The 25,455-nt window shown below is 41.8% G+C and overlaps 1 protein-coding gene across 1 annotated transcript in view; it reads right to left on the bottom strand.

Annotated features, from left to right (window-relative positions):
* Positions 1-25,455, bottom strand: part of SLC5A7 (solute carrier family 5 member 7) — a 326,704-nt gene that overhangs the window by 7,444 nt on the left and 293,805 nt on the right. The window contains exon 8 of the mRNA XM_069204469.1: positions 2,476-2,693. Within this exon, the coding sequence (XP_069060570.1) occupies positions 2,476-2,693 (218 nt within the window). The remainder of the gene's footprint in view (positions 1-2,475; positions 2,694-25,455) is intronic.

The raw sequence follows: 25,455 nt of genomic DNA, 5'->3' as shown, positions 1-25,455 counted from the left end.
ACCTCCTTTAGCCATGACCTTGTGATCTAGACCAGTGGTGGGGCATGTGGTAATGCTTGGTCTCTTGTATAGACATCACAAGCTTGTCTCAGAAATATGGTGATCCTTTCCAGGCTGGGTTTTACCTAGGGCTAAGCACAGAGCTTGTAGTTTTATCAATCCTTGATGACCCTAGGATGTAGGTGGATGGCATCAGTCTAGGTATACTAGTACAGTTGTATATTTCTGCTACATTTAAAGCAGTCAACCATCTTGCTGTTCTAGGGAACTTCACAGTTAGACATTTGAAGCATCACATTTATACGGTCTGAGTCCTTCTTACTAAAACAGGCTTCAACTGTTGATCACCCACATTATAATAAATCTATGTCTCAATTAATCAACTGTGATGTCTCAGTGGGATTGGTAATGTCATTGCTCACCATTAATGACTCTATGAAAGCCCTGGCGACTTTATTACATCAATGCAATGCACATTTGTGCTTATCCTACAGAAACATGGATCATCATTAACCTTAAGAATAAAAACAAAATCTGTCATAGGCTGTGGTAGATGCCTAAGAGTTTTCTGATCCTTAATTCTTGTAAAACTGAGGTGCTGCTGGCTACCCCAGACTCTCCTCTTTGTGAAGCCAGATTACATGCTTCAAAAAAACAGCAAAACCGCGGGGGTGGAGGGGGGTGCCTTTTTTAGTTCTCCTTTACTGGTAAATACTCCAGAATACAACAGCCAGATTAATAAATGGACTATGAAAGTTTGATCATGTGCCATCAACACTGCAGCGTTTCCCTCAGGAACAGTGAATAAGAGGATAGTATCTTAATCTACCCTAATTGAGTTATATATGCAACTCCTCACTAAGGGCTTAATGGATATGTGGAATCTTTCCACCTGGGGGCTTAAATCCCCATGATTGTTTGTGCTCATGGTGCCCCAATTTAGGCATTCAAAGTCATAAAGAAAGATCCTCAGAGTTGAAGATGCTAAGTACTGGAAACATTACCAGTTTTCCACAGTAAGGAATGTGGACTGCTAAAATTAAGGGGTCGCCTGAAAACCTGGCTGTTGAGTAAGAATCCGGACCCTCTTCTATGAGCTTTATTCAGTGACCATGCTATGAAAGTAACTCTAACATAAAGTATCTCTGCAAGTTCCCAAACGGAAGCCTGATTTTTATCTGGCAGTCGGTTTGTCCTCTACCAGAGCAAAGGAGTAATTTACTCCATTGCCCTGATGAAGGTGCCAAATTTAGAAATGTCTACCGGCCCAGCTGCAATTTCTAGCATTGTCAGGAACTGCCATCATGGCAGTTACTGTCAATGCATTGTAATTTTGCTGTATGGCTCTGTCAACATGACAGAGCCTTACTGCAAACTTACCAAGACTTTTTCATTTCCAATAAGAAATTGGGTAGGCATACCACGAAACCGGGACCCCTCTCTACAGAGAAATAAATTATGCCCGTAGACTTACAATGCTGTGTTATTAGATGAGCACTATATATGTGTCTTCTGCACTCAAGCCTTTGCATTTTTTTAATTTTGGAGATGGTGCTGTGGCCAGGATGTTGCAGATTTTTGTAAACAATTTGCTGGGCATGGGAACTGGTACACAGGATAAAATTGTTTAAGTCAGCTTGAATACAGGTTTTGTTTCTTCAGCTGTAATTTAACCACTACAAATTTAAATTTTGAAAGCAGTCTTCCTGAGGTGAGCAAGCAGTAACATAAACCCTACAAATCAGTTCCAATTATAGGAAATATTGCTGCATCAGGTTAGCAGGACAAGTGTCATGAGGTAATCAGGTGACTAGATGTTACCAATGTAGCAAATGGGAGGCAATGTATGTATTACAGAAATTAATAAAAGCTATAATGAAATAAAATATTCCCTTTCTTGGTAATAGCACTAAATCTGGCCACCTTTGCAATAATGAAATATCCCAATAGAGCAGATCTTAGTATAAGACAGCCAAGGGTTTTATTGCTAGTTTTTAACCAAATTACCAAATATATGTCACCCGTAACCTTTTTCTCATTTCGACCTGGTGAGTTATTCTCTTAGATGGGCCTTAGATGCGTGCGTGTGAATGACAGATAAAACAAAGCATGTAAGCAGTCTATTCGAATTCAAAGAAGAAATCATGTATCTTGTTTACACTTGCATTTTGTAAGTTGCCTGTTGTGTGGTGTTTCTAGGTTTTTGCCTCTCCTTGGTGTTTGTTAGTTTGTAGTTCTTTGGCCTTTCTCTTTTACTTATATTTATGTTAATTTTACCCACAACAATATCTCAGTTCCCATATGAAAAGCATCACAATTGACCTTGTTTTGGGCACAAAGTATATAATTATGACACAGTGCTCCGGTTTCATTATTTTATATTAATATTTTCAGACTATAGTGTGTACAAATTGAGAGTGCGACATTTGTTCTATTGAATCAAATGATCTAATCTGTAATATCAAAGAGACTTACATTTTGTCTAAAAGCAAGTTGATAGATATTTCGAGCAAACATCGAGCTGGCTGACAGTATTGAAGAGTCAGCTGAAGACATCACAGCAGCAGAGACAGCGCCAAGCCCAAAGAAGGAAATGTAGGGTGGACATAGATACTGAAGCACAATGGGTAAAATCATGTCTGCTTCCTTTCTGGTCTTGGGGTCTGGATAACCATACATTGTCTGGTTCCAGTCTGTGACATAAAACAAAAACAAATATTATGATCCCAGCATATGATTTACATCAGAATATTCAATAGATATTAGTAAGTATTGGAACAGCAGAATTGTTATAAAATTCAATATATAAAGCAGCAGAGGCACACCAGAGCATGTAACAAATTTCTCTCTTTTAATTGATGTTATCAAGGAAATTTACAGCCCTAAATTCCAAAGCAGGTCCAAATATGACATGTTTAAATCACTAAAGGCACAAGCAGTTAGTTCATAAAAGACAATCTTTATTACATCTTCTTAACAATTATTTTGATATACAGCCAAAATGTTGTGTAAAACAAAAAAAAATATTAAAAACTAAGGCCCGTATTTATACTTTTTGACGCTAAACTGCGCTAAAGCAGTTTAGCGTCAAAAAATTTTGCGCCAGCTAACGCCATTCTGAAGCACCATGCGGGCGCCGTATTTATTGAATGGCGTTAGCCGGCGCAAGCAGACCGGCGCTGCCTGGTGTGCGTGGAAAAAAACCACGTACACCAGGCAGCGCCGGCGTAGGGAAAAATGGCGTTAGGGCGTCTTAAAAATGGCGCAAGTCAGGTTGACGCTAAAAAATCGTCTTAACCCGATTTGCGCCATTTTAAACTACGCCCAGACGCCATTTACATGACTCCTGTCTTAGTAAAGACAGGAGTCATGCCCCCTTGCCCAATGGCCATGCCCAGGGGACTTATGTCCCCTGGGCATGGTCATTGGGCATTGTGGCATGTAGGGGGGCACAAATCAGGCCCCCCTATGCCAAAAAAAATATATAAAAAAAAAAAATGTATACTTACCTGAACTTACCTGAATGTCCCTGGGGTGGGTCCCTCCATCCTTGGGTGTCCTCCTGGGGTGGGCAAGGGTGGCAGGGGGGGTCCCTGGGGGCAGGGGAGGGCACCTGTGGGCTCATTTTGAGCCCACAGGCCCCTTAACGCCTACCCTGACCCAGGCGTTAAAAAGTGGCGCAAATGCGGGGTTTTTTGACCCGACCACTCCCGGGCGTGATTTTTGCCCGGGAGTATAAATACGACGCATTTGCGTCGCCGTAATTTTTTTAGACGGGAACGCCTTCCTTGCATCTCATTAACGCAAGGAAGGCGTTCACGCAAAAAAATTACGCTATTTGCCCATACTTTGGCGCTAGAGGCGTCTAACGCCAAAGTATAAATATGGCGTTAGTTTTGCGCCGAATTTGCGTTAAAAAAAACGACGCAAATTCACGCAAATGGAGTATAAATATGCCCCTAACAGTGCTAGACTCTAATTAAAAACAACACATACCATTACCAATCACAAAAGTACTCATAACGTTTATGTGCACTATGAAAAAAAAAATTCTAAAGTATATGCATAAATTAATCTCAGTCACTGGGAATTACTGTGGGTGGCAACTGAGTGCAATGTAATTTTGCCCCAATGGGAACAGTCCAGCCCAAGCTGCCAGTCCAGGTCTTTCCTGAACCAGAATACAAGCAGCCCAGGGCTGGTTTCATCCTAGTTAGGATCCATCAGCCAGGTGTAGCATGATTCCAGTGACACAGTGTGCATGGGACCCATATCTGGGCATACTCACTCCATTTAAGGTGAGACACTAAGGCATACAAAAAAGTGATGGATAGAATGCTTCAATTAATCTAAGCTACTGGTAATTTTTCGGGCTGCATCCCAGCCTATCATAACCTTGCATTCATTGTCACCTCAGTTTGGACCCAGTTATATATAAATCAGTCTTGGTCCTCCTTGAACTAGAATAGAAGCACCATAAGACCACTTTCACCCTAGTTAGGGCTTATCTGCTTGATTCCAGCAATACAGTGTGCAGGGGACCCACTCCTGGGCAGTCTTGCCCCACTTAGGGTGACACACTAAAGTATGCACAAAGGTGATGGATGTAATGCTTGAATTACTCATAGACACTGGTAATTACTGCGGGACACATCCAGGCCTATCATTATTTTGCACACAATGCCACCTCAGTTTGGACCAAGCCATATGCAAATCAGTCTTGACCCTGCTCCTATGGGAATAGTCCAGCCCAACCTGCCAGGCCATCGCCACTCTGAACTGGAATGTAAGCAATCTAGTACCGGTTTCACCCTAGTAAGACCTCATCAGCCAGGTATAGCTTGATTCCAGTGACACAGTGTGCACTGGCCCGACTTTTGCCCATACCCATCTCACTTAGAACTCACATAATGGCTTTGTTGCTTTACATCTCAGAAAACAAAAACCAGAGCAACCAGTTTCGGAAATCAACTGCATGTAATAGTCAATTATAAATAACAAGTGCACATCTGACCAATGTCATAAAGGCAATACTGTTTGGAGAAATGCTTCATCTTTGGAAAAAATGTAGTGAGGACAAGAATTGTGGTGAAAACCATGTATTATTAAATTACAGAATGATCCAATGGGGTTCCAAACCTTAGATCCTGACGAAGACTAAAAAGAAAGATGAAACTGTCTCTAGAGAAAGCCTTTCAAGATGTTAAAACCGAGAAGGAGAATGGACGGATTTGGTTGGCTTTTATCACAACATACACTAGATCTAGCCAAGAGGTGTACAAACTTCTCAACAAACTTTTGGATATCTTATCCGCTGTGCCAGGGTTAGGAACACTAATAACAAAGAACCTCTTGGTGACATAGAAGAAGGCATACGATTAAACAACTTTTTTAGCCCTAGTTATATTCGACCTAGATGCAATCCCAAAAATACATGGCTACAGAGTCAGCCTTCAGGTTTTTTATAAATGTGAATTGAGCATGAACAAGGTGACATCTTTTAAATTTACCATGCTCCAGGAATACAAGATCACACACTTCATCAATTGCTGTCCCAGATATGTGGTATATGTCATTATTTGTGGGTGTGATAAGACCTATGCAGGTATCTTCAGCAGAAAGCTGAGATACTGCATCCTTGAACATGCAAGGGGATGACGATGTGCTGATGCCACATATCCACTGGTGTCACACAATTGTGAAGTTAGAGACAAGCGGTTGTTTTTTTTTTCATAGTATTGATGGAGTGTCTGATGATTCAAGAGTTGGAGATCGGGAACCGCTCTTGGGACAATGTGAGGCAAAATTGATTTGCTGCTTGAGAAGTATGGGATATGATCTGAAGAAGGATTAGAATTGTATCATTTCTTAAAGTACATTGTTGGAAAATAGATTGGTGTAAGTTACAATTAACCTTTATAAATGTCACTGTAGTTTTTCAGAAAATATAGAAGCTTGGAATATTGTTTGTTGATTTTGCATTCCCATTGTGATCTATTAGCCATCTAATGAAGGTCGGCAATTTAGGTTTTACCTGAATGGATCATAAGAGGGTTCAACACTATTAAGAATCTGAAACTTTTGTTGCTTTGGGTATAGTTGTGGGGTTGTTGTTGGAACGTTGGGATGGGATGTGATTTAGTTATCACTTTATCTCATAGGACTACCTTGATACGGTATCATCTTGACTAGCTAATCGTTTAAAGATTGTGGTTACTCTAAATATTGATTCACAGTATGTTTGCCATTACATTGCTTGTAGTTTGTTAAGCTTTTTTATGTCTGTTTACATTTGACAGGACTGAAGATTCAGCCGCATGATTTATTTATGGAGATTTTATGTGTATGAGATAGTAATTATTGCTAAAGAAGTGTAGAATTAGTATTTGGTTACTTTATGATTACCATTTTAAAATGGGCAATTTTTTCGCATTGTTGACATGCGGATGTATATGGACGGAAATTTGAAGGTGAAATTTCTGGTTCACGTGGTATTAATAGCTGTGGAGCCGAATATGGTATCTTTATTCTATTGTCCTTTACTACTGGTAGTGCAGGTATGTAAGCCTTCATGTCTGTGATAGGCCTCTCTGATAGAATATCTTTGGTGGCTTTGTTATTAGAGATATAATGAGAACTTCAGCTTTACTATGGTATTGGTTGTGGCAGGCTCTAGCAAAAACTGGTGTTTTGATCAGCACTGTAAAACACTCTACTAAGATGGCTGCCACAGATGGATGGTTGTGGACGGAAATATATAGGAGTATTGTCTTCCAGTGCACAAGGTACTAATAGTTGGAGAATCCAAGATTACACTTAACCAGCACGCCATTTAGACATGACAATGTCCGGCTATAACTGCTAGTGCAGGTATGCAACCCTATAGGGCCCGGATAGGCTCCTTCAGTAGAATATCTTTGATGGCTTTTTCATTAGGAGATAATGTGAATGTTAGTTTTATACATGCAATGGTTTGAGGAAGGCTTAAACAAGACAACTGCCCGAGGATGGGTGGTGCCTTGAGATGGTATTGGAATGGTATGATTTTTGTTTGCATCATACTTCCATAAATCTATTCTATTTATTACATTAGAGTTTTGTCGGGTGTTGGATGGATTTTCCCAGCAGGATGTTGCCATAGGAATAATGTTCATCCTTGAAATTGTTACACTGGCATGATGTTTTTTTGTCTGAGTTGGGGAATGCTTTGGATATACGGGACATTTTGATTCTTGAATGAGCTTTATTAACAATGGTTTGAGTTGAACATATGATGTGAATTAATGTGTAATCAAAGGGATATGTTGCCCAGTTATAAATGTATGGTAGTAGGTTAGATATGGGTTTTCGCCATCATTTTAAGATCCAGTGTATAATTAATCTTTGTTGGCTTTTGCTGGAAAGCAGAGATTAGTGTTCACATATAAGCTACATTGGAACTCATGTAACACCTTTCCAAAATGGCAGACAGCATATTATGCTACAGTACATCATCCACAAATGAATTCATCCATAACATATTTCCCTTTTTTTTGTACATAAGAGTACATGCTATTGTATATCATACTTTATGAGTTCTAACTGAATATTTAATTTGGTGTTGAATGCTTAAATTTTTGTTATTCTAAATTTGAGATTGGACTATGCTATTAAATGTAAAGGCATTAAAACTCAAATGTGGTCACAGTGTTCACAGGGGACTTTGTGATTGTCTAAGGACTCTTTCCGTACATTTGAATATAAATAAAAGAGGCCTAACGTTTGTGGTTTACACATGAGGTAAGCTCCCATATGGAGGGCATCTTATGGGATGCCCAGCTCTAAGATATTTCTTCTAGATATAATCTGTGACAACCAGGGACAACGTGGTATGGCAGCAGAGAGTGGGAATTGATTAGCAATTAGGGGTGAGTGTGACCCATGGTCCATAATGATGTAAAACAGGGGTCATCTGGTTGAAAGTTATGTTTAGTAGATGTCCACAGGAATGTTGTTATGAGAAATTGGGATCTCCTCTTGAATTGCAGCTTGATAAAGTGACTAATAGAAACTTACTAGTTTTTACACTTAAATGCAGTTTAAATTGAATAGGTCCAGAAATTACATAATAATTGTTGTGAAAAACAAGCATTTTGATTATGTATTGTTTGCGCTACGTTTTTTCATGGAACACTTAACATACATGTTGTGCATCTTTTGTAATTGGGAAATGTATATCAATGTGTTGTTTTTAACTATATAGTCTAGCACTCTTTTAATATATTTGTTTTATTCCATCTATTTATGAACAGCTATGAGGAAGTACTGTTGTGTTCATAATGTAATGCATTGGCTGTGTATGAAAATAATTGTTAAGAAGATGCAATAAAGATTTTCTTTTACCAGGTCTACTGTCTTCGTACCTTCGATGATACAAGCACATCGACTTAATTATTTGGACCTGCTTTGGAATTTAGGACTGTAGTATTCCTTGGGAATATGAATTAAAAAGAGAAATCTGTTACATGCTTTGGTGTGCCTCTCCTGGTTTGTGTATTGAATGTTATACTGTATTAGGGTGTTCGAATAGTTAACCAAGGAAGGTGGGCACCCAGGATTTTGAACAACATCTGAGTGTGGCAATATATACCACAAACGTTCAAGCTTGTGTTAATTAGTACAGCACAATTTATTAATTGCAAACTTTGATAAACAAAATGCATTATAAGTCCCTCCTCTTCACCCTTCATATTCCTCATTCTACCTGTTCTCCTAGACACAGCTTGTAGGTTAAAAAGCTGAAGACACCCCTCCACAAGGTGCACTCAGTTGGCGATTGCTGTGCCACCACTTGGCTGTGCCTGCAGGTGAGGCTTAGGAGCCGATAGGGTCACGCAACTTCACCACCAGCCTTCACAAGCCCTCAGCCTAGGATATCTCATCATCAAGGCTTTGGGCAGAGGGGGCAAGGCCATTTGCCTGTCTGGGCTTATTTGGGCTGGGAAGGATAGAAGCCCAGAAATGCTATCCATTTCACAATCTACACTCACTCAGGAGGAAACATTAACAAACACAACCATGCAGACAAACTCACAACAAACAAGGTGACTCCCACTCAGTCACCAAACACTACTCACTCATTTAACATACTCCTACATGCCCTACTACCCTTACATTCACACACTCCTACACAAACCACATCTCTATACTAAATCATAAACACTAACACTTTGCTAATGTACCAAAATCCCACAATGCATATTTCCTCAATTTCACCAACACCAGTCTATCACATTCAAATCTTACACCTCAAGTCACTACCAAAATATCAGATAATAGTATTACAACAATACACACATACAACATTTATCTGAAAAAAAACATTCACACTTCAAAATCTCAAACCATCTCACAATACCTACATGCATCCACCCTGCTGTGAATACCAGCATAAATAGCACATATTCAAATACTCGTCTACCGCACAGTTTTGTGGTAACAGACATCAACCGCTCAATCAAGAAACACACAACAGCACTCATTTACAGGTCTATCAACCATTGTAGAATTCAGAGCCATTAAGCATGAAACTCGTGCTCCGCCCTACCACTCACCCATACGGCTTCCACCTTCAATATCCGTAAATGAAAGCAACAAAACAACACTTTTCATAACCTTGCATGACCTTGTCTTTCACATAGCAATTCTACCTTTTGCTTGTAAATTCAGAACCTAACTATAATGTAACCAAATCCTAACTATAATGTAACCTTTGTTTTTTTCCTGTGAATTTCTTAGTTTGTAAAAAAATTGTATTTCCTAAGTATAATGTCCTTGTAATTTTTGTTTATTCAGTGAATTTCTAAGGTTTTTTTTTACTTTAAGTATTATTAAATTACCTTATGTTAATCCAACCCTCGCTGCACACAACCTTCGGCCATGCACGACAAGGTGGCTGCAGGCCTTGCGGCCAACCCTGGTAGACATTCAACCCCACATCACCCAAGGCCTTTGGCCAAATGGATAGGGCTTTTAGGCCATTTTGTCCATTTTCATACTCTTAGTAGTTAAAAGGGAGACCAACGTGTTTTGTTCTGACCTGAAAATGACAAGGAAAAACTCACTAATCACAGTTACTACAGAAGTTATTGCACTCTGAAAGAGCTACAATGAATTCATCTACATCAAGGACTTCAGATAATTTTTTCATGGTGGAACTGTAGAAAAACACACTTGCTTTGCTTTGGCAAAGAGCAAGAAGTTAGGATGATTTGTACTTTATAGAAGTAGAGTATCAACTGGGGCACCTGCTTTGTTTATATTTGTAAGTGCTTCCCCTTGAGTTTTAATTTCGGTGAAATGAGTGTCACTGCCAGAATGGGTCATGACCTGCTTAGAAGAGGACACAGTTTTGTGCAAAATGTCTACCCAGCTGAAGTACTTTCTATTGGCTAATCAGTAAGTGCTCCCTCGTTGGGTAAAATGTGTAGTGCATATTCTACACTACAGCTGCATTAAGGACCCCGAGGTAATGTCTCCAGTGACCTTGTGTGTCTGTAATTTTGGCAAAGTGATTGTCCTTAAGTGTCTTCATACTGATATCATTAATCCTCATGTGGAGAAAATGACAAGACTGCAAAGAGTTAAATCTCCACCAAACAAAGGTACTTGTGGCATGTGATTGTTTCACGAGCATCTTCATATTGATAACATGAATCGTCAGAAAACAACACGACTATGTAGAGTTCAATCCCCATCAACACACCATACAAGGGTACTTCTGGCTAATGTGTTTGTTCCTCAAGTGTCTTCATTTGAGAAATGTGCAATAACTTAATTCTCAGCTAGGGACCGTGGAGGAAGTCTCAATGCCCCTGAGACCCTGCCAGCTTCCCACCTCCAGTGGAAGCCAGCAATGCTTCAGCACGCAGGGAGCAGCATAAAATGCTGTTCCCTGCATGCATGAGCAATTCTTTCTTCCATTTTCCTTTCTGCTTCACAGTGGGCAGAGAAAAAAATACAAACTTGCCTCCCAGCAAGTGAGAGCAGTTTTCCTGCTCCCACCAGCCGGGAGAAGAGTTACTGTTTGTTCTCGCTTGGTGGGAGCTGTTAAAGTTCCCACCAATTGAAAGCAAACTGCTATCTCCCAAGGGTGGACATTTCTGGAGATAGGGAGACGGCCCTGGGGTGGCACTCCCCAGGGCCATTAATGGCTGCAGACGAAGGGCCACTGTACCCCCTTTTGCAAATCCTCAGCTTTGCCCCAGGAAGCTGTTGGCCCCTTGGACTCTTAAGAGCCTCCTCCAATTTTTGTATTAAACCCTGAGGGGGTGTTGGTCCCCAGGGCTCCTAAGAGCCACAGAAGGGGGGTCTGCATGGCCCACTCCAAGTTTTCAATGGAGCCCTGAGGAGGTAGTGGCCCCTGGGGTACTAACAAGCCTGATAAGGAGGTCTGCATGGCCCCCTCCATTTTCTAAGTAAAGCCCAGGAAGTTGGTGGTACCCGTGGGCTCTGTAGAGACAGAGAAGGGGTGGTCCACGTGGCCTCCCTCCATTTTCTTAATAAAGCTTTGGGAGGTGGTGGTCCCTAAGGCTCCTTATAGCCTCAGGAGGTGGGTCGCATGTGCCCCATCCCAACTATGTAACATTTGGTATACCCCTGGGACCTGGCCTACCCGGGTGCTAAACTGTAAACAAGCGCACAAGACCTCGCTTGTTTTTTTAAAAACAAATCCTGGGATCCGTGGTTCCTCCACGGTTTTATGTGAAACATTAAAAAATACATTAAATATTTTAAAAAATGTTTAAAATGGCTTTTGGCCCCGGTGGGGTACCTGAGGGACTGCATCACCAGGCCTAGGGGTCAGGATGTACCTACCCTGCCCTTTTTTCTTTATTTTTATGTTTTTTAGGGGGACTCGGCTGAGTCAGTTGAAGTGTTGGCAGCCAATCAGATATCAGCACAGGGGCTGTCATATCTGTGGAAGATCTACACCCCTAGATATCTATGTTTTTTTTACCTTTAAATTTCTCCTGTTTGTCATTAATTTTGGCACCACTTGACAAACCTTCATGAAATTTTCAAAACTGGTTTGCCACTTTCTCACAGCTGCTGTCTTGAAAGCTTCAGGGTGACAGGAAAAAGGAGGGGGGGCAAAATACTTTTTCTCCCATGCAATTTCCCATAGGTTGAACACAACTACAGCCTGAACCACTGGATGGAATTACATCAAATTTGGTAAGAAGGTAGCACTTAGTCTACCTTTTTGTTGTACATCCGTTCAGTCGTTTTTGGTATTTCAAAAAAAAAAATTGTATGTCTTTAAGCGTGAACACTTCACAAATCCTCCCTACCACGTGCAGAGATCTAATTGGCTGCCAACACTTCAACCAGGAAGGTTGGCAGCCATTTTGGGACTCAGAGTAAGCCGAGCCCCAAACAAAAATGTTAAAAAATAGAAAAGGGGGCTGACCCCTTAGTCTTGGTGCTGGGGTCCCCTGAAAACCCACCAGGGCTAAAAAGCATTTTATTCAATCTTTGCCACAGAATCACAGTGGATTTGTGAGTTCACTACAAAAATTAAATAAAAAAAAACAAGCACAGTCCCCGTGCTTTTGTTTTAAGAAAAGACCCGGGTGGGCGAAGTGCCAAGGGCATAATGGTATTTGTGAAAATTAAGGAGGTAGTTGATGTGTCCTAGGGCTCTTTTCAGCCCTGGGGACCACTGCCTCTTTGGGGATAAATAATCACTAATGGAGGGTCTGTGCAGATCCCTTGGGCCCTGGGGACCACCACTTCCCTGTGACAAAATGCATATTAAAAATGGGAGTGGCCATATACTGCCACATGGACCACCACGTCCCTGGGTCTGGACCCTGCTTTATGAAGTGGGGGTGCCACCAGGCCTCCCTTCTGGAGCCATTTATGGCCTTGAGAAGCGCCACCCCTCCAGAGGTGGCTTCGGCTATCTGCTGAGTTGCCCATCCTCGGGTGAGAGCTGTTTGCTTCCACTTGGCACAAACAAAAATGTAGAAATAGCTGTACTCCAGAATCTCCTTGATAAGCGTTTATTCCAACAATAAGAAGGACAAACACTAGCGCATTTTGATTCACTCAGTCTTGCTCATGGTCAGTGGGACCTACGTTTATGTCAACATTTATACACAACAACCATCCTACCAACAAAGTTGCATTCTGGGATATGTAGTTACATGTAAAAGGTTGATTTAAATAATTGATGTGAGGATGATGGAAGTACATGAAAAAGCAAAGTACACAGTTATGTGCAAGCATATCAATAATGACCATTATGATTTTTTGAAGCATGTAATGTCACACGTTCTGCACCAAGAATATCAGCAAGGCAGGGGTAAATGTGTACACCTGGAAGGATGTAACCAAACAAATGGTAGAGGGGGGAGTGCGGGATGTCGGACCAATTGTTATGCTGTCATAACCTTTGAAACCTAATGGCTAAGTGCCAGGACTTGTCTAGAGAGGATGGTTAACCAGATATGTACTGGTTCATTAACAATTTAAAGCAGCATGTGTCTGTTATCAATCAGGACGTGTCTAAAAGGGATGGTTAACCAAGTATTTAGAAGTTCCATAACAATTTAAAGCTGCATATATCTGCTGTTAAATATAGGACCAAGTGCCCTCAGAAATCTCTGTTATGAGATTACCTGGATGACGTTAGCTCTGCCAATATAATATTCTGGTGTTACCCTCATGCCACTCATGAATAGTATATTCTTGTACCATAAGATCAGATCCACAGTATGCTTACTCATAAATGGTCTGCTTGCCTAGTAAGGTCAAAGAGTGACTGTCCACCCCACACCTGAACCTTCTAACCAAAATAAAAGAAAATAAAAAAAACTAGAAATTAGAAAACCACACATTCACAGGATATACCACCATAAAAATAAGTTGATGCATGATTCAATGTCACAGGTGAACATGCAGTTCCTCATCCACATTCAGTCCATATGGTACCTTGGTTTGTGGATTATGTACCTACTCTCCAAACACACTATTAATTGAGGTTGACTTTCTGTACGTCGTGGTTTCCAATCTATTGTTCTTGATGTATATGCGGATAGCTAGGAATACAATCTGTGCAGAATCTATGTAGTGTGTAAATTTCAAGCCACAATCATTGTTGTTAAGTAGATTGAAGTACATGATGATTTCTTCTTGAGCCCCATTGCAGATCAGGAAAAGATCATCTATATACCTCAACCAGATCACAGTTTTGGAAAGGTACTGTTCATGGTTATCTTGCCAGGCAATCTCCCTCTCCCTCTCCCACCAGCCCATAGTGAGATTGGCATAGCTGGGACAGAAGGAAACCCCCACAGCAGTGCTGCACTCTTGCTGGTACAATTGTAGAAAGACATTGTTGTTCAGACACATTTCTATATTTTTGAAGAGCATAACAGAATATTTGGTTTCCTTATTGTTCCTTGGCCTTAAAATGTAACCCACTGCTTGGATGCTTATGTCATGTTTGGTTGACCTGTATAGTGATACCACATTGATAGTGATAAGGAAGTAGTTTTCTTGCCAGTCAACATTGGATAGCGCTCTCAAAAAATCACCAGTGTCTTCGATGTAAGACGTTAGTGTAGTAACTATTGGTACATCTACTTCATGTAGTCTTGTTTGCCAAAAACAGCAATGTTGCCCCCTTTGTCAGCTGGCTTAAAAATCATGGAATCATTGGTGGTTAGATGTTCCAATGCATTCCTCTCCTCACGTGTCAAGTTTCCTTCTTCTGTGATTCATGTTTGATAGTCAACTTATCCAAGTCAGTGATCACTAATTCATAGAAAATGTAATTTCTTTTTCTAGGTGCCAAGATCAGGCAAAATGTAGATTTTGGTTTGGAGTGTCTATACTTCACTAATTGATATATCCAAGTGGTCCAAGACCTGGGTAGCTGTAAATCCATCTTCATCAAGATCATGCATGAGATCACAGAGTCGTTTGACTTCTGATATTTGATCAGTGGTAAGTCTAGAGCCTATATTTTGGCTAGAGGTACGTACCCGTTTTGGTACTTGTTTGGCAAAGTACTTTGCGGGTTTGATTTTTCTTACACACTTGTAGGTGTCTATTGTTGTTTCCACCATGTGAAAGTGTTGGTCTGGGCAAAAGGATAAGCCATTGTTAAGTAACATTTTTTTATTCCTCTGTCAGTTGGTAACTTGACAATTTCACCACCAAGTTTTCTTCCATTTTGTTAGTCTTGTTCATTGTTTCTGTCTGTTTCATAGAGGATGACTTCTTTTTCCCACACCCTCTTCTGATCTTTCTGTGAGCTGTTGTTTGTTTCTTAACTGGCCTCTGCCTTGACTGCATCCTCGGCCCCTCTCTTTTGAGGTCTGCTGGTCCAAATATATAAGATGCATTACTTTCTAATACATTTGTTTTCTTCCTCACATCAGATCACCTTCACTGAGGTCTTTGTCAGATTTGATTATTTCTTCAGGTGTAACAGTAGTTTGATTTTTCAATATGATCTGTATTTTTGTTCCCTCAAACTGCAAAGGTGTATAGAGTCTCATTCCCGTAGGCTTGTTCATCCCTAAATAATTTTCTCTGTTTATGAGCTTCAATGTTGGATTTATGTTTCTCAAGTTTATTTTCCATCTTCTTTCTTAGTTTGTCTCTTTCTTGCTTGTCAGCCACTGTCAATATTTTTGCCTCTAATTCTTGTAATGATTTAACCAAATCCTCTACCTCCATACATATGTGTGTATATATATATATATATATATATATATATATATATATATATATATATACACACACACTTAAAAAAACTAAGGTTACAGGGACATTATAGTTAGGCTCACATACCAAACGTTCAAAACCATAGGAATTCAGCAGCTATAGTTATAGTTGTTTCAAGTAACTAGAACTCGTGCCCTAAAGTAACTATAACTCACACCCCCACCATGCAGAGTTTCCTCATCAATAATTTGATTGCAAATGTGGCAGTGATAATTTCAATTAGCCATAGAAGATGTCATGATTGATGTAATATATGGGGTAATCAGCAGTGCATGGCAAGGGCCCGAGTTATCATTACCTTAGGGCACGAGTTATAATTAAGTGAAATAACTCTAACTATAACTGCTGAATTTCTATGGTTTTGTACATTTGAAATGTGAGACTAACTATAATGTACCTGTAGCCTTTGTTTTTTAAGTGAATTTCTATGTTTTTTAAAAATTATATTTCCTAATTATCAAATTCCTGTAACCTTTGTTTTTTCAGTGAATTTCTATGGTTTTTTAACGTTAAGTAATTGAAATTACTTTACGTTTAATCCAACTACCACTGCACATGGCCTTAGGCCGTGTGTTGCAGGTGTGGCTGCAGGCCCTGGTCTGTGGCCAGACCCTACAGTCAACCCCCTATAAGCACTAAGGGGCATATTTATACTCCGTTTGCGCCGGAATTGCGTCGTTTTTTTTTACGCAATTCCGATGCAAAACTAACTCCATATTTATACTTTGGCGTTAGACGCGTCTAGCGCCAAAGTCCATGAAGTTTGCGTCATTTTTTAGCGTGGACACCTACTTTGCGTTAATGATATGCAAGGTAGGCGTTCACGTCTAAAAAATTGACTCCGAGGCATGTGCGCCGTATTTACACTCCTGGGCAAAATTCACGCCCGGGAGTGGGCGGGTCAAAAAAAATGACGTACGCCCGCTTTTGCGCCGTTTTTTAGCGCCTGGAAAAGGGGCATGGCCATTGGGCAAGGGGGCATGACTCCTGTCTTTGCTAAGACAGGAGTCATTTCTATGAGGGTTGGGAGTTGAAAAAAATGGCGCAAATCGGGTTGAGGCGAAAAATTTGCCTCAACCTGACTTGCCCCATTTTTTGACGCCAAAGCCCCATATCCCCCTACGCCGGCGCTGCCTGGTGTACGTCGTTTTTTTCCACGCACACCAGGCTGCGCCGGCGGCTAACGCCGGCTAACGTCGTTGATTAAATACGGCGCCCGCATGGCGCTTCAGAATGGCGTTAGCCGGCGCTAATTTTTTTGACGCAAAACTGCGTTAGCGCAGTTTTGCGTCAAAAAGTATAAATATGGCCCTTAATGTCATACATGCACAACCTTCAGGCAGTGTGCGGCGGGGCTTGGCTATAGGGCTTGCTTGTGGCCAGGCCCTGCAGCCTGCCACCATAACCATCCAACCCGACGCCTTCGGCCATGTGCAGTGGGGGTTGGCCTCAGGCGTTGGCCACAGGGCTTGGCCATGGCCTAGCCCTGCGGCCTACCCAAGTAAGCCACTAACCCCACACCACTGGTAACTTTTCAAGGTGGCATTGCAGAGAAAACACACTTGCCTTGACTTGGCCATACACAAGCATATGATCACATTGTGTGTAGTGGTCCAAGTGGGATGGCTTTCAGTAAGCTGTACATCACCCTCGAAAAAGGCAGGAAGACCTTGTGTTGTGTAGCTGTTTTAGTTTTAGCTACATAGACGTTATTTTAGCAAAGAAGGCCTACCACTGTGCACTTTAACATAGATAGATTTTATTCAGCTGCGTTTTATTATTTTAACAATAGCCACATTTTGCTGTCTTGTTTTATTTTCTCTATCTAGCTATTCTTTGCCTAGGCCAGCTCTGAATTCTTAAACAAGACATTTCTTTCACTCTGTGCTTTTCTCAAGGCTGCAGTAAGATAGGTTGCTGGCAAACATGGTACGCTCTGTCTCTAATATTCACAGAAACATATACATACTTACATGGGGATCCTTTCTTGGAACATTAGTTGTTTCACTATAAAAACACTACGTTGACCCATGTACATTGGAGGGAGATTCCAGCCAGAAGACCACAACTGTATGCTGATTGCTGAGTGCTTCGCTACAGCTGCTTATATAGACTACAGGTATGTGGGATGATGTCTTTCCAGGGGAACCCAAAGGGCAGAATTAGAGCTTAAGGTGCTATGCTCTCACATAGTCTAGGTAGGAATTATTTTGAGAAACCGTAGTGACAATATGGTAGCGTTATTTTTCTGCTTCACTCTCCTTGTCACAATTTCAATCCTGTCCTGATTCATCATCCAAGTTATTGCAGTACATGCTTTATTATCTAAGATGCAGTTGATTCAATAAAACTTTATTGAATTTTATTCTGCCTCTGATAATCCTTGTATATGTGAGACTAATGTAACTGAGAGAAATAGTTGGGATCTGAGTGACCACGATTTCCCTGAGGAGTCAATTTGTGTCATGTGCTCGGTTGACCAATCATCCCTGCTCTTGGGTGGAGATGAGGCACTACTAGTTAGCCGGAACAAAACCCGGATTAGGCTGACAGGTGCCACCTGTAGTGGGTTCAGACTCAGTCCCCACAGTGCAAGTGATTCTGCCACCCAAATCCAGTAGTCTCATTGGAATAATGAGAGCCTACGCGACATGGCGCCTCCAACGTTTGGTCAAGCTCTAATTTTCGGGTCCTCCTGAGTATCCCTGTTTTACTATATACAAAGACACCTCAGTACTATATACGGAGATGTCTGTGGTATTGAGGATTTTCCCCCTCAGCTAAGTACGGAGTACCAAGCTAATGCTGTAGGTTGTTCAAGCTTGAACTCTAATAGGATAATCCCCATTTGGTGTGCTTATCTCTGAACAAAATTTACCATTCACTATGGCAAACCTGCAAAGGGTAGCAATTGCAGTCAATATGCAACCACCCCTTACTGCATATTTATTGCAACATGGCCTAACTGCCCAGGGGGCTCCTGTTATATTTGTAGTTGAGGCTCATCCACCATATAGGACAGAAATATTTTATTCTTGGGCCACATTTCCAGCAGCTGATGGGGACACAAATGCAGTTCATCACTATACACCTGCAAATGTACCTACACAATACAGAGCATATGCATATCTAGAAATACCTCTATCGTATCAAGAACATAATAATTGCCTTCACAGTTCTACACATTAGGTTAGGTCCTCTAAGTAATGATGGTCCTACCTGGCCTTTATTGGCCACATATACACCGCATCCTAATGCAGCAACCTTGGCAGTAGCTGAAGTTCGCTGCTTATATGCTGAGCTGACAGAAATATACAGACGATTAGTACAGTTTGTAATGCAAACATTAAACACAATTCCAGCACTTGCTGCTCCAGTGCTACCACATGTAGTAACGCCAGGTATTAATCCTGGGACTGTACATTTGATCATGTGTAAAGGAACCACCGAACGAGAAGAGATTCCGTTTTGGTTTGCTCAAAAATAAAACCCACTGGAAGCAGTATTTCCCCATGCGGGACCTCAGGATAAGCATAGATTATTAATTTTCTGCTTGCCATTTGGGATGGGTCCCACAATAAATAACTGCAATACTTGGGGCACAGTATTTGCCATGCTCTATACTACCGCGCATGGCACACCGACACTTGCCAATTTACCGGAAGTGTTAAAACAAATTCAAGATGAATACGGGGCTGCCCCAGCCCTGGACTTGGGGATGCAACTTATGGGCTATTTTGCCACTGAATATTCAATATTATTAAGTAACTTTAAAGGGGAAGCAGTTGCACTAGCTGTGCGCATGCGGATTCGAGATGTTCCTCCACAGGATCAAGAATGTGAGCTGCCAAAGATTATTGCGGAGACCTACTCTAGTACTGGCCAAGATAGTCTGGGAGCCAGACCTACAAAACCACAATTTCAGGTTAAATCTAATAAAGATCCTACCAAACAAGCTCCTGAGGGTTCTAAAAAACGCTAGGATAAAAAACAACAAACACCTACAAAAGAAAGGGGAGAATATCCACATACCGAGACCCCACAGAATAGCTATATTCTCAGAAATAGAGATAATATTAAAACGCCTGACATATATCAATATACTGATACACGCCAATCTCGTTCCTTTCAGGACTGACCGGAAAAATGCAATGAGAGAGGTGGACAGTCGGAGCGAAGAACTGAGTATGGGAAACTGAAACAGGAATCACAACGCTCAACAGAAGTTTCTGTTAAAAAATAAGAGAAACTTACCCAACAAAAACCTCAATTTGGAAAGAAAAAAGTGGCAGCAGTTGCGATTCGTCATGCCACTCAAGAAGAGGGCTCTATTGAAGAACAAGATGTGGGCACTAGCTCTGCTAGACAGAGCGGCAGAGGTCACAATAATTTGCCGGAATCTTCAAGAGCATCTGGAGGTGAAAGCAAATGATGACTTCTTAAAAGTTGAAACTGCGGACATGTGTGTCTCCACCCGATAGGGTCTACAAAGTAACGCTACAGTTAGAAGGAGACATTGAATGCACATGAATATATATGATATTCTATTGGCTGAAGGGGATTGGCCGAAAGGGATTGGCCACCTGAATTTGTCCTTACTTGCCCATACGGGGATGAGGCTATCAAACCTTCTTTCTCACCTCTTGTTCCAGAAGAGTTTGCAGAATCCTATGCCATTGATTGGGCATTTGCACAGGTACCTGCATTATACCGCAACCACGTAGGATGGGAAAAAGATTCCCCCTATCATGTAATCCCAATTAAAAATTAACCCCAACCACAACCCCAATACCCAATGAAACATGATGCTAAAGCACCTGTGAGGGAAATTCTCACACAACTAGAATACCAGGGTGTAATCGAACCCTGTGTCTCACCGATGAATAATCCTTTATTCCCAGTAGCTAAACCGGACCATTCATACAGAATAGTCTTAGACTACAGACACTTAAACAGTCATACACGCACATATACTATACAAAACTCACATAGTACAGCACTTATGAACAACATAGTGCGCAAAAAATACAAAACAGCACTGGACATTTCCAATGGTTTCTCCTGCAAGATATAGCACCTGAGAGTAGAGACTTGACAAGTTTCAACGCACTAGGCTCTCAGAAAGAATTCTGCTGTTTGACCCAGGGGTATCAGAACTGTCCAGGACTGTTTGCAGCTCATATGACTTCAATATTGCACGACAATAAACCCTGAAGCGTTGTCCTATGTTGATGATATCTATTTTACGGATGATGAACTACTGCAATATCTAAGACTGGTAGCCACATTGTTGTAGGATTTGCCGAATTTGGCTATAAATTTAATTTTAAGAAAATAAAAATCGCCTTCCTTAGTGTCCTGTCCTGGGACACAAATTATCAAGTGAAGGAAAGAGCCTAGCACCACTGTTCTTAGAGAAATGCTCACAATTACAACCTACTATAAAAAAACTCCAATCCCTTTTGGGTTTCCTAAATGTTGGGTTTCCTAAATGTTGGCAGAACTTACATTTCAGATTACGCAACACACATAAAACCTTTATATGACTTAATACGTCCTGACTTTTCCAGTAAATACTGGACAGTTTAACACACACACATTCTCAGAGCTTTGCAAGCCGACATGCTTGCAGCACAACATTTACACACCAGGGACAATAAAAGACATCTAGTCATCAGAGTAATTGTTGGTGCCATTGACTTCACCTACGTGACATTTAATGAGGTTGAGACCGTCCTGATTACATACAAATCACACTTATATTCAGCAGCAGAATAACGCTTTGCTCCCACTGAAAAAATACTCACTGCTTGTTGGAAAACGGGTTATTGGTAAGGGCAGGAAAGTACCTACACTTAGCAATAAGCCACTAACCTCCTCTTAGGTCCAGTCAGGTCTCAGTAAATTAAACCCAGCTCAACCCTTGGTAGCTTGGCAATGAGCGACAAGGCTTAACTTAGGAGACAAAGCATAAAGCATTCAAATATCACAAAACAGTAATTAAATAAAACACAAGAAAGAGTTTAAAAATCCCAAATCAATTTATAACAATAGGAAATATGTTTAGCCTAAAAATGACACCAAAACGAATAAAATCGGATAAGGAGCATCGGAGATATGAATTTTTAAAGAATTATTGCTTTCTAGTGCATAGGAACAAAAAGCACCAATCTGGTCATCTGGTCGCACCTCGACCGGGGCAAAGTCGAAGTTTAAGGCTGACCGCGATGGAGCCCGACTCGGCTACAGCCCGCGGAAGGCCTCGGTCAAAAGTTTACCTTAGGACTTAGTCGTTTCTCTGGAGATTTTCTTCCGCGGGATGAACCCACCAGTCCAATCCGACCTCTTGGAACGCTTCCTCGGATATGCGTCGCGGGAGCCCTCAGTTGAGATTTTTACCTTCGGAATTAGTCATATTTTCAAGGTGAAAATCCTTCGACCGGGGCAAACCTGGATCTTGATCCGACGTCCTTGGAGCCCTCCTCGGATACGCTAGCTGGGAGGTTCCGGTCAACTTCCTACATTCGGACTTAAACTCTTTTTTGGAGATTTTCTTCACCAGGACGAACCTGCAAGTCAGGCCTGGTCACAGTTGAGGCAAGCCGGCTAGAGTTGCCGTGGCGGGTCGGTCCCTTTATGGAGCTTTTTTCCAAAAGTTCTCCAAACTTCTCCAAACCTCTGGATCCTCTTCCAGATGTTCTTTTAAGGTTCTTTTGAGGTCCACAACTCACCCCAAGGTTCCAGAAGTTCTGAGATGCTCCTTAAGGGTGCGGGCTACAACTCCCAGAATGCACCTGGCGCAAACTCCTTTTTGGCCACTGGACAGTGGTCAGCTGATTGTTTCTTCAGGAGTTGGTGCAGGGGACTCTGGTTAGCAATTTTTCACCTGTAGCAAACAGGGAGTACCTCCTTGAACCAGTTAAGTCCGGCAAAGTCCTTCTTGTGGTGAAGCCCAAGTGTGCAGCTGGTGCAGTCCTTCAGAGTGCAGTGTCCAGGTGCAGGTCAGTGGTCCAGCAGGGCAGTCCTTCTTCTTCTGTAGTTCTTCCTGGTAGGGATCTGGTAGGGAACTGAGGTGTGGGTGCAGGTCTGCCAGTTTTATTCTCGCTCCTGGGTGAAAAACAGGGGGGTCCTGGTTCTCCAATCAGGGGCATGGTCCTTCCCCTGTGATGAGCACTTCCTGGGAAGTGTGGCAAATATCAATCCCAAGCAGCAACATTCCTCAAAAATCCATCATGGCTGAAAGTGATTTTTGGAGGTTACATCTGGCTGAGCCCAACCACTGGTGTGGCTAAAAATCCTAAACACACCCCTCTCCTGCCCTCTCCTAATCTAATCAAGGAGGCACCTAATTGTCTGGGTTTGCAGGATGTGAGGGTGTTGCTGGGTTGCTCCAAATGTCCTTCTCTGCCTTTGAAGACCAGTGTGGCAGCCCTCCCCCTTCCTGCTTTCCCATCTGCTGAGGTGAGATCTCCTCCCCCAGGCACATCTCTTTGTGTGGAGCCAGGCCACTTCACACCTCATCAAGGCAGCCTGACCAGGCTGCCAGAGGCTGGCCAATCAGAACAAAGCAGCAAAAACACTACAGGGCTGGCAACTTTTCAGGTAAAGTTTAAAACTCTTTACCTGAACAAGTTATATTAAAACCAACAACTGGAAGTTGTGGGATTTATTATAACAATTAATGTGATACTAAACTTGTAGTATCTATTACTTAGGGGGATTTTTAAAATTAAAATAAAGTCTCCCCCTTCTAGCCTATGGAGGGCATTCACTACAATGAGGGAAAAACTAATTTGGCTGTTTTACCTCACCAGGGCTTATAAAACTATTTTTATAAGGTCACTGCGTATAGTTACATGGCACCCAGCCCTAGGGGAACATAGGGCAAACCTTAGGGGTGACTTATATGTAAAAATAAGGTAGTTTAAGACTTTGGAACTACTTTTAATTCCAAAGTCAAATTTGCATGTAACTTTAATTTAAAAGCAGCCAGCAAGGCAGGCCTGCCTTTAAAATGACACTGGGCACCTCAGCAGTGCACCACCTATGCTAAGGTCCCTAAACCTACATGCCCTACCATATACTAGGGACTTTTAGGTAGGTTGACTTAGCCAATTATAATTAGCCTAATTTGCATACTGGTTTTACACAGAGCACAGGCCCTGAGACTGGCCAGCAGTACCCAGGGCACCATTAAAGTCAGGAAAACACCAGCAAAAAGTGAAAATGGGGGCAAAAAGTTAGAGGGCCTCTGCAATCAGCCCTGTTCTCCCACATTGCTGTACAGATGGCTGTCATTAAAGAAAGGCCACTAGCCCAGGGGAAACGCATAATTGTCGTATCTCCAATCCCAGCCTTGGAGGCTGTCACGAAAGGCAGCATCCCAAACGCTAAATCATTACATCCATGTTGGATTCAATGGGCAACAATTTGACAGCCACTGATGTTGACTATATTTTTGACCCAAAGTTACAAACTCAAGAATTTTTGTAATATGAACTAGAATATCCACTTCCGGCAAATACATTGCCTATTGATCAATATCAAAGAGTCATGTACACAGATGGCTCAGCACAGCCTGCAATAGGCACAAAGCATCAATACTCCGCTGCTTGCGCAGTCATGAGCGGCTACATGGAGGATAATAAATGTTGTCCCCAACATAAATTCATGAAAACCCTAGGGGATTGCACAGCACAACTAGCAGACCTAAAGGCTCTGGTCATGGCACTGGAACATACGGATCCTGCACAGCTAACGTTGATTGTCTGTGATTCGTACTATTGTGTCCAGTCCTTCAATGAATACCTGCATTACTGGCGCCAGAATAGGTTCAGAGATTCTAAAAGCAACACCATCAAACACAGACTTCTGTGGGGGAAAGTAACTGATCTGAAGGAAACGTTACCAAACGTCCATGTTGTACATACACTTGGACACCAGTGCATTGGAATACACGTTGCTGGAAATACACTGGCTGATGAAGCAGCCAAATTAGCAGTAGCCACGACTACAGTTGCTGCAGTAACTCAGACTGGAGCGAAACCGGACAATGACATATGGGCTGCCGTGAAAGCAAAGGCTGAAGACACGCCTTTTCCGAAAGCATTTCCTGCTAAATATTCCTACTGGATGGGAGGCTGCCTTGAAGCAGAGGTGAAAATACCAAGTGTTGGAGTTTGAGAATTCCCATTCAAGATATAAGATCAGAGTTGATTAAAGCAGCACATGAGGGGGTAGCATCTGCCCCTGCTGGTGTGGCGGCTACAATATCATTTTTGCAAGCACATTATTGGTGGCCAGGTCTATACAAACAGACCAAGCAGTATGTCCTTTGTTGCGACATCTGCCAACACATTAAGGGTTCCACCGTCGAACGCCCACCGAAAACACCCCTGTTAATTTCCAACAAACCTTTACTATGTGTGTACTTGGACCATTGTAGTCCCCTAACACCAGACAGTGCATACAAATACATCTAAGTCGCTGTCGACTCTTGCTCCAGATTTCTATGGGTGTGGCCACAATGCTGGGCTGACACTCGGTCTGTTATTAATGATTTGTGAGTCTTTATCGGCACATATGCAGTTGTGACTTTCCACTTGGACCAGGGCCCTGCTTTCGCCTCAAGGGCATTCAGGGACACCATGGCTTCGTTAGGGGTCCAACTCCATT

This window comes from Pleurodeles waltl, chromosome 8 (assembly GCF_031143425.1).
Source record: "Pleurodeles waltl isolate 20211129_DDA chromosome 8, aPleWal1.hap1.20221129, whole genome shotgun sequence".
In the NCBI taxonomy this organism is placed as follows: Eukaryota; Metazoa; Chordata; class Amphibia; order Caudata; family Salamandridae; genus Pleurodeles; species Pleurodeles waltl.
Note: the sequence above shows the minus strand (reverse complement) of the source record. Positions and strands in the feature narration are given on the sequence as shown.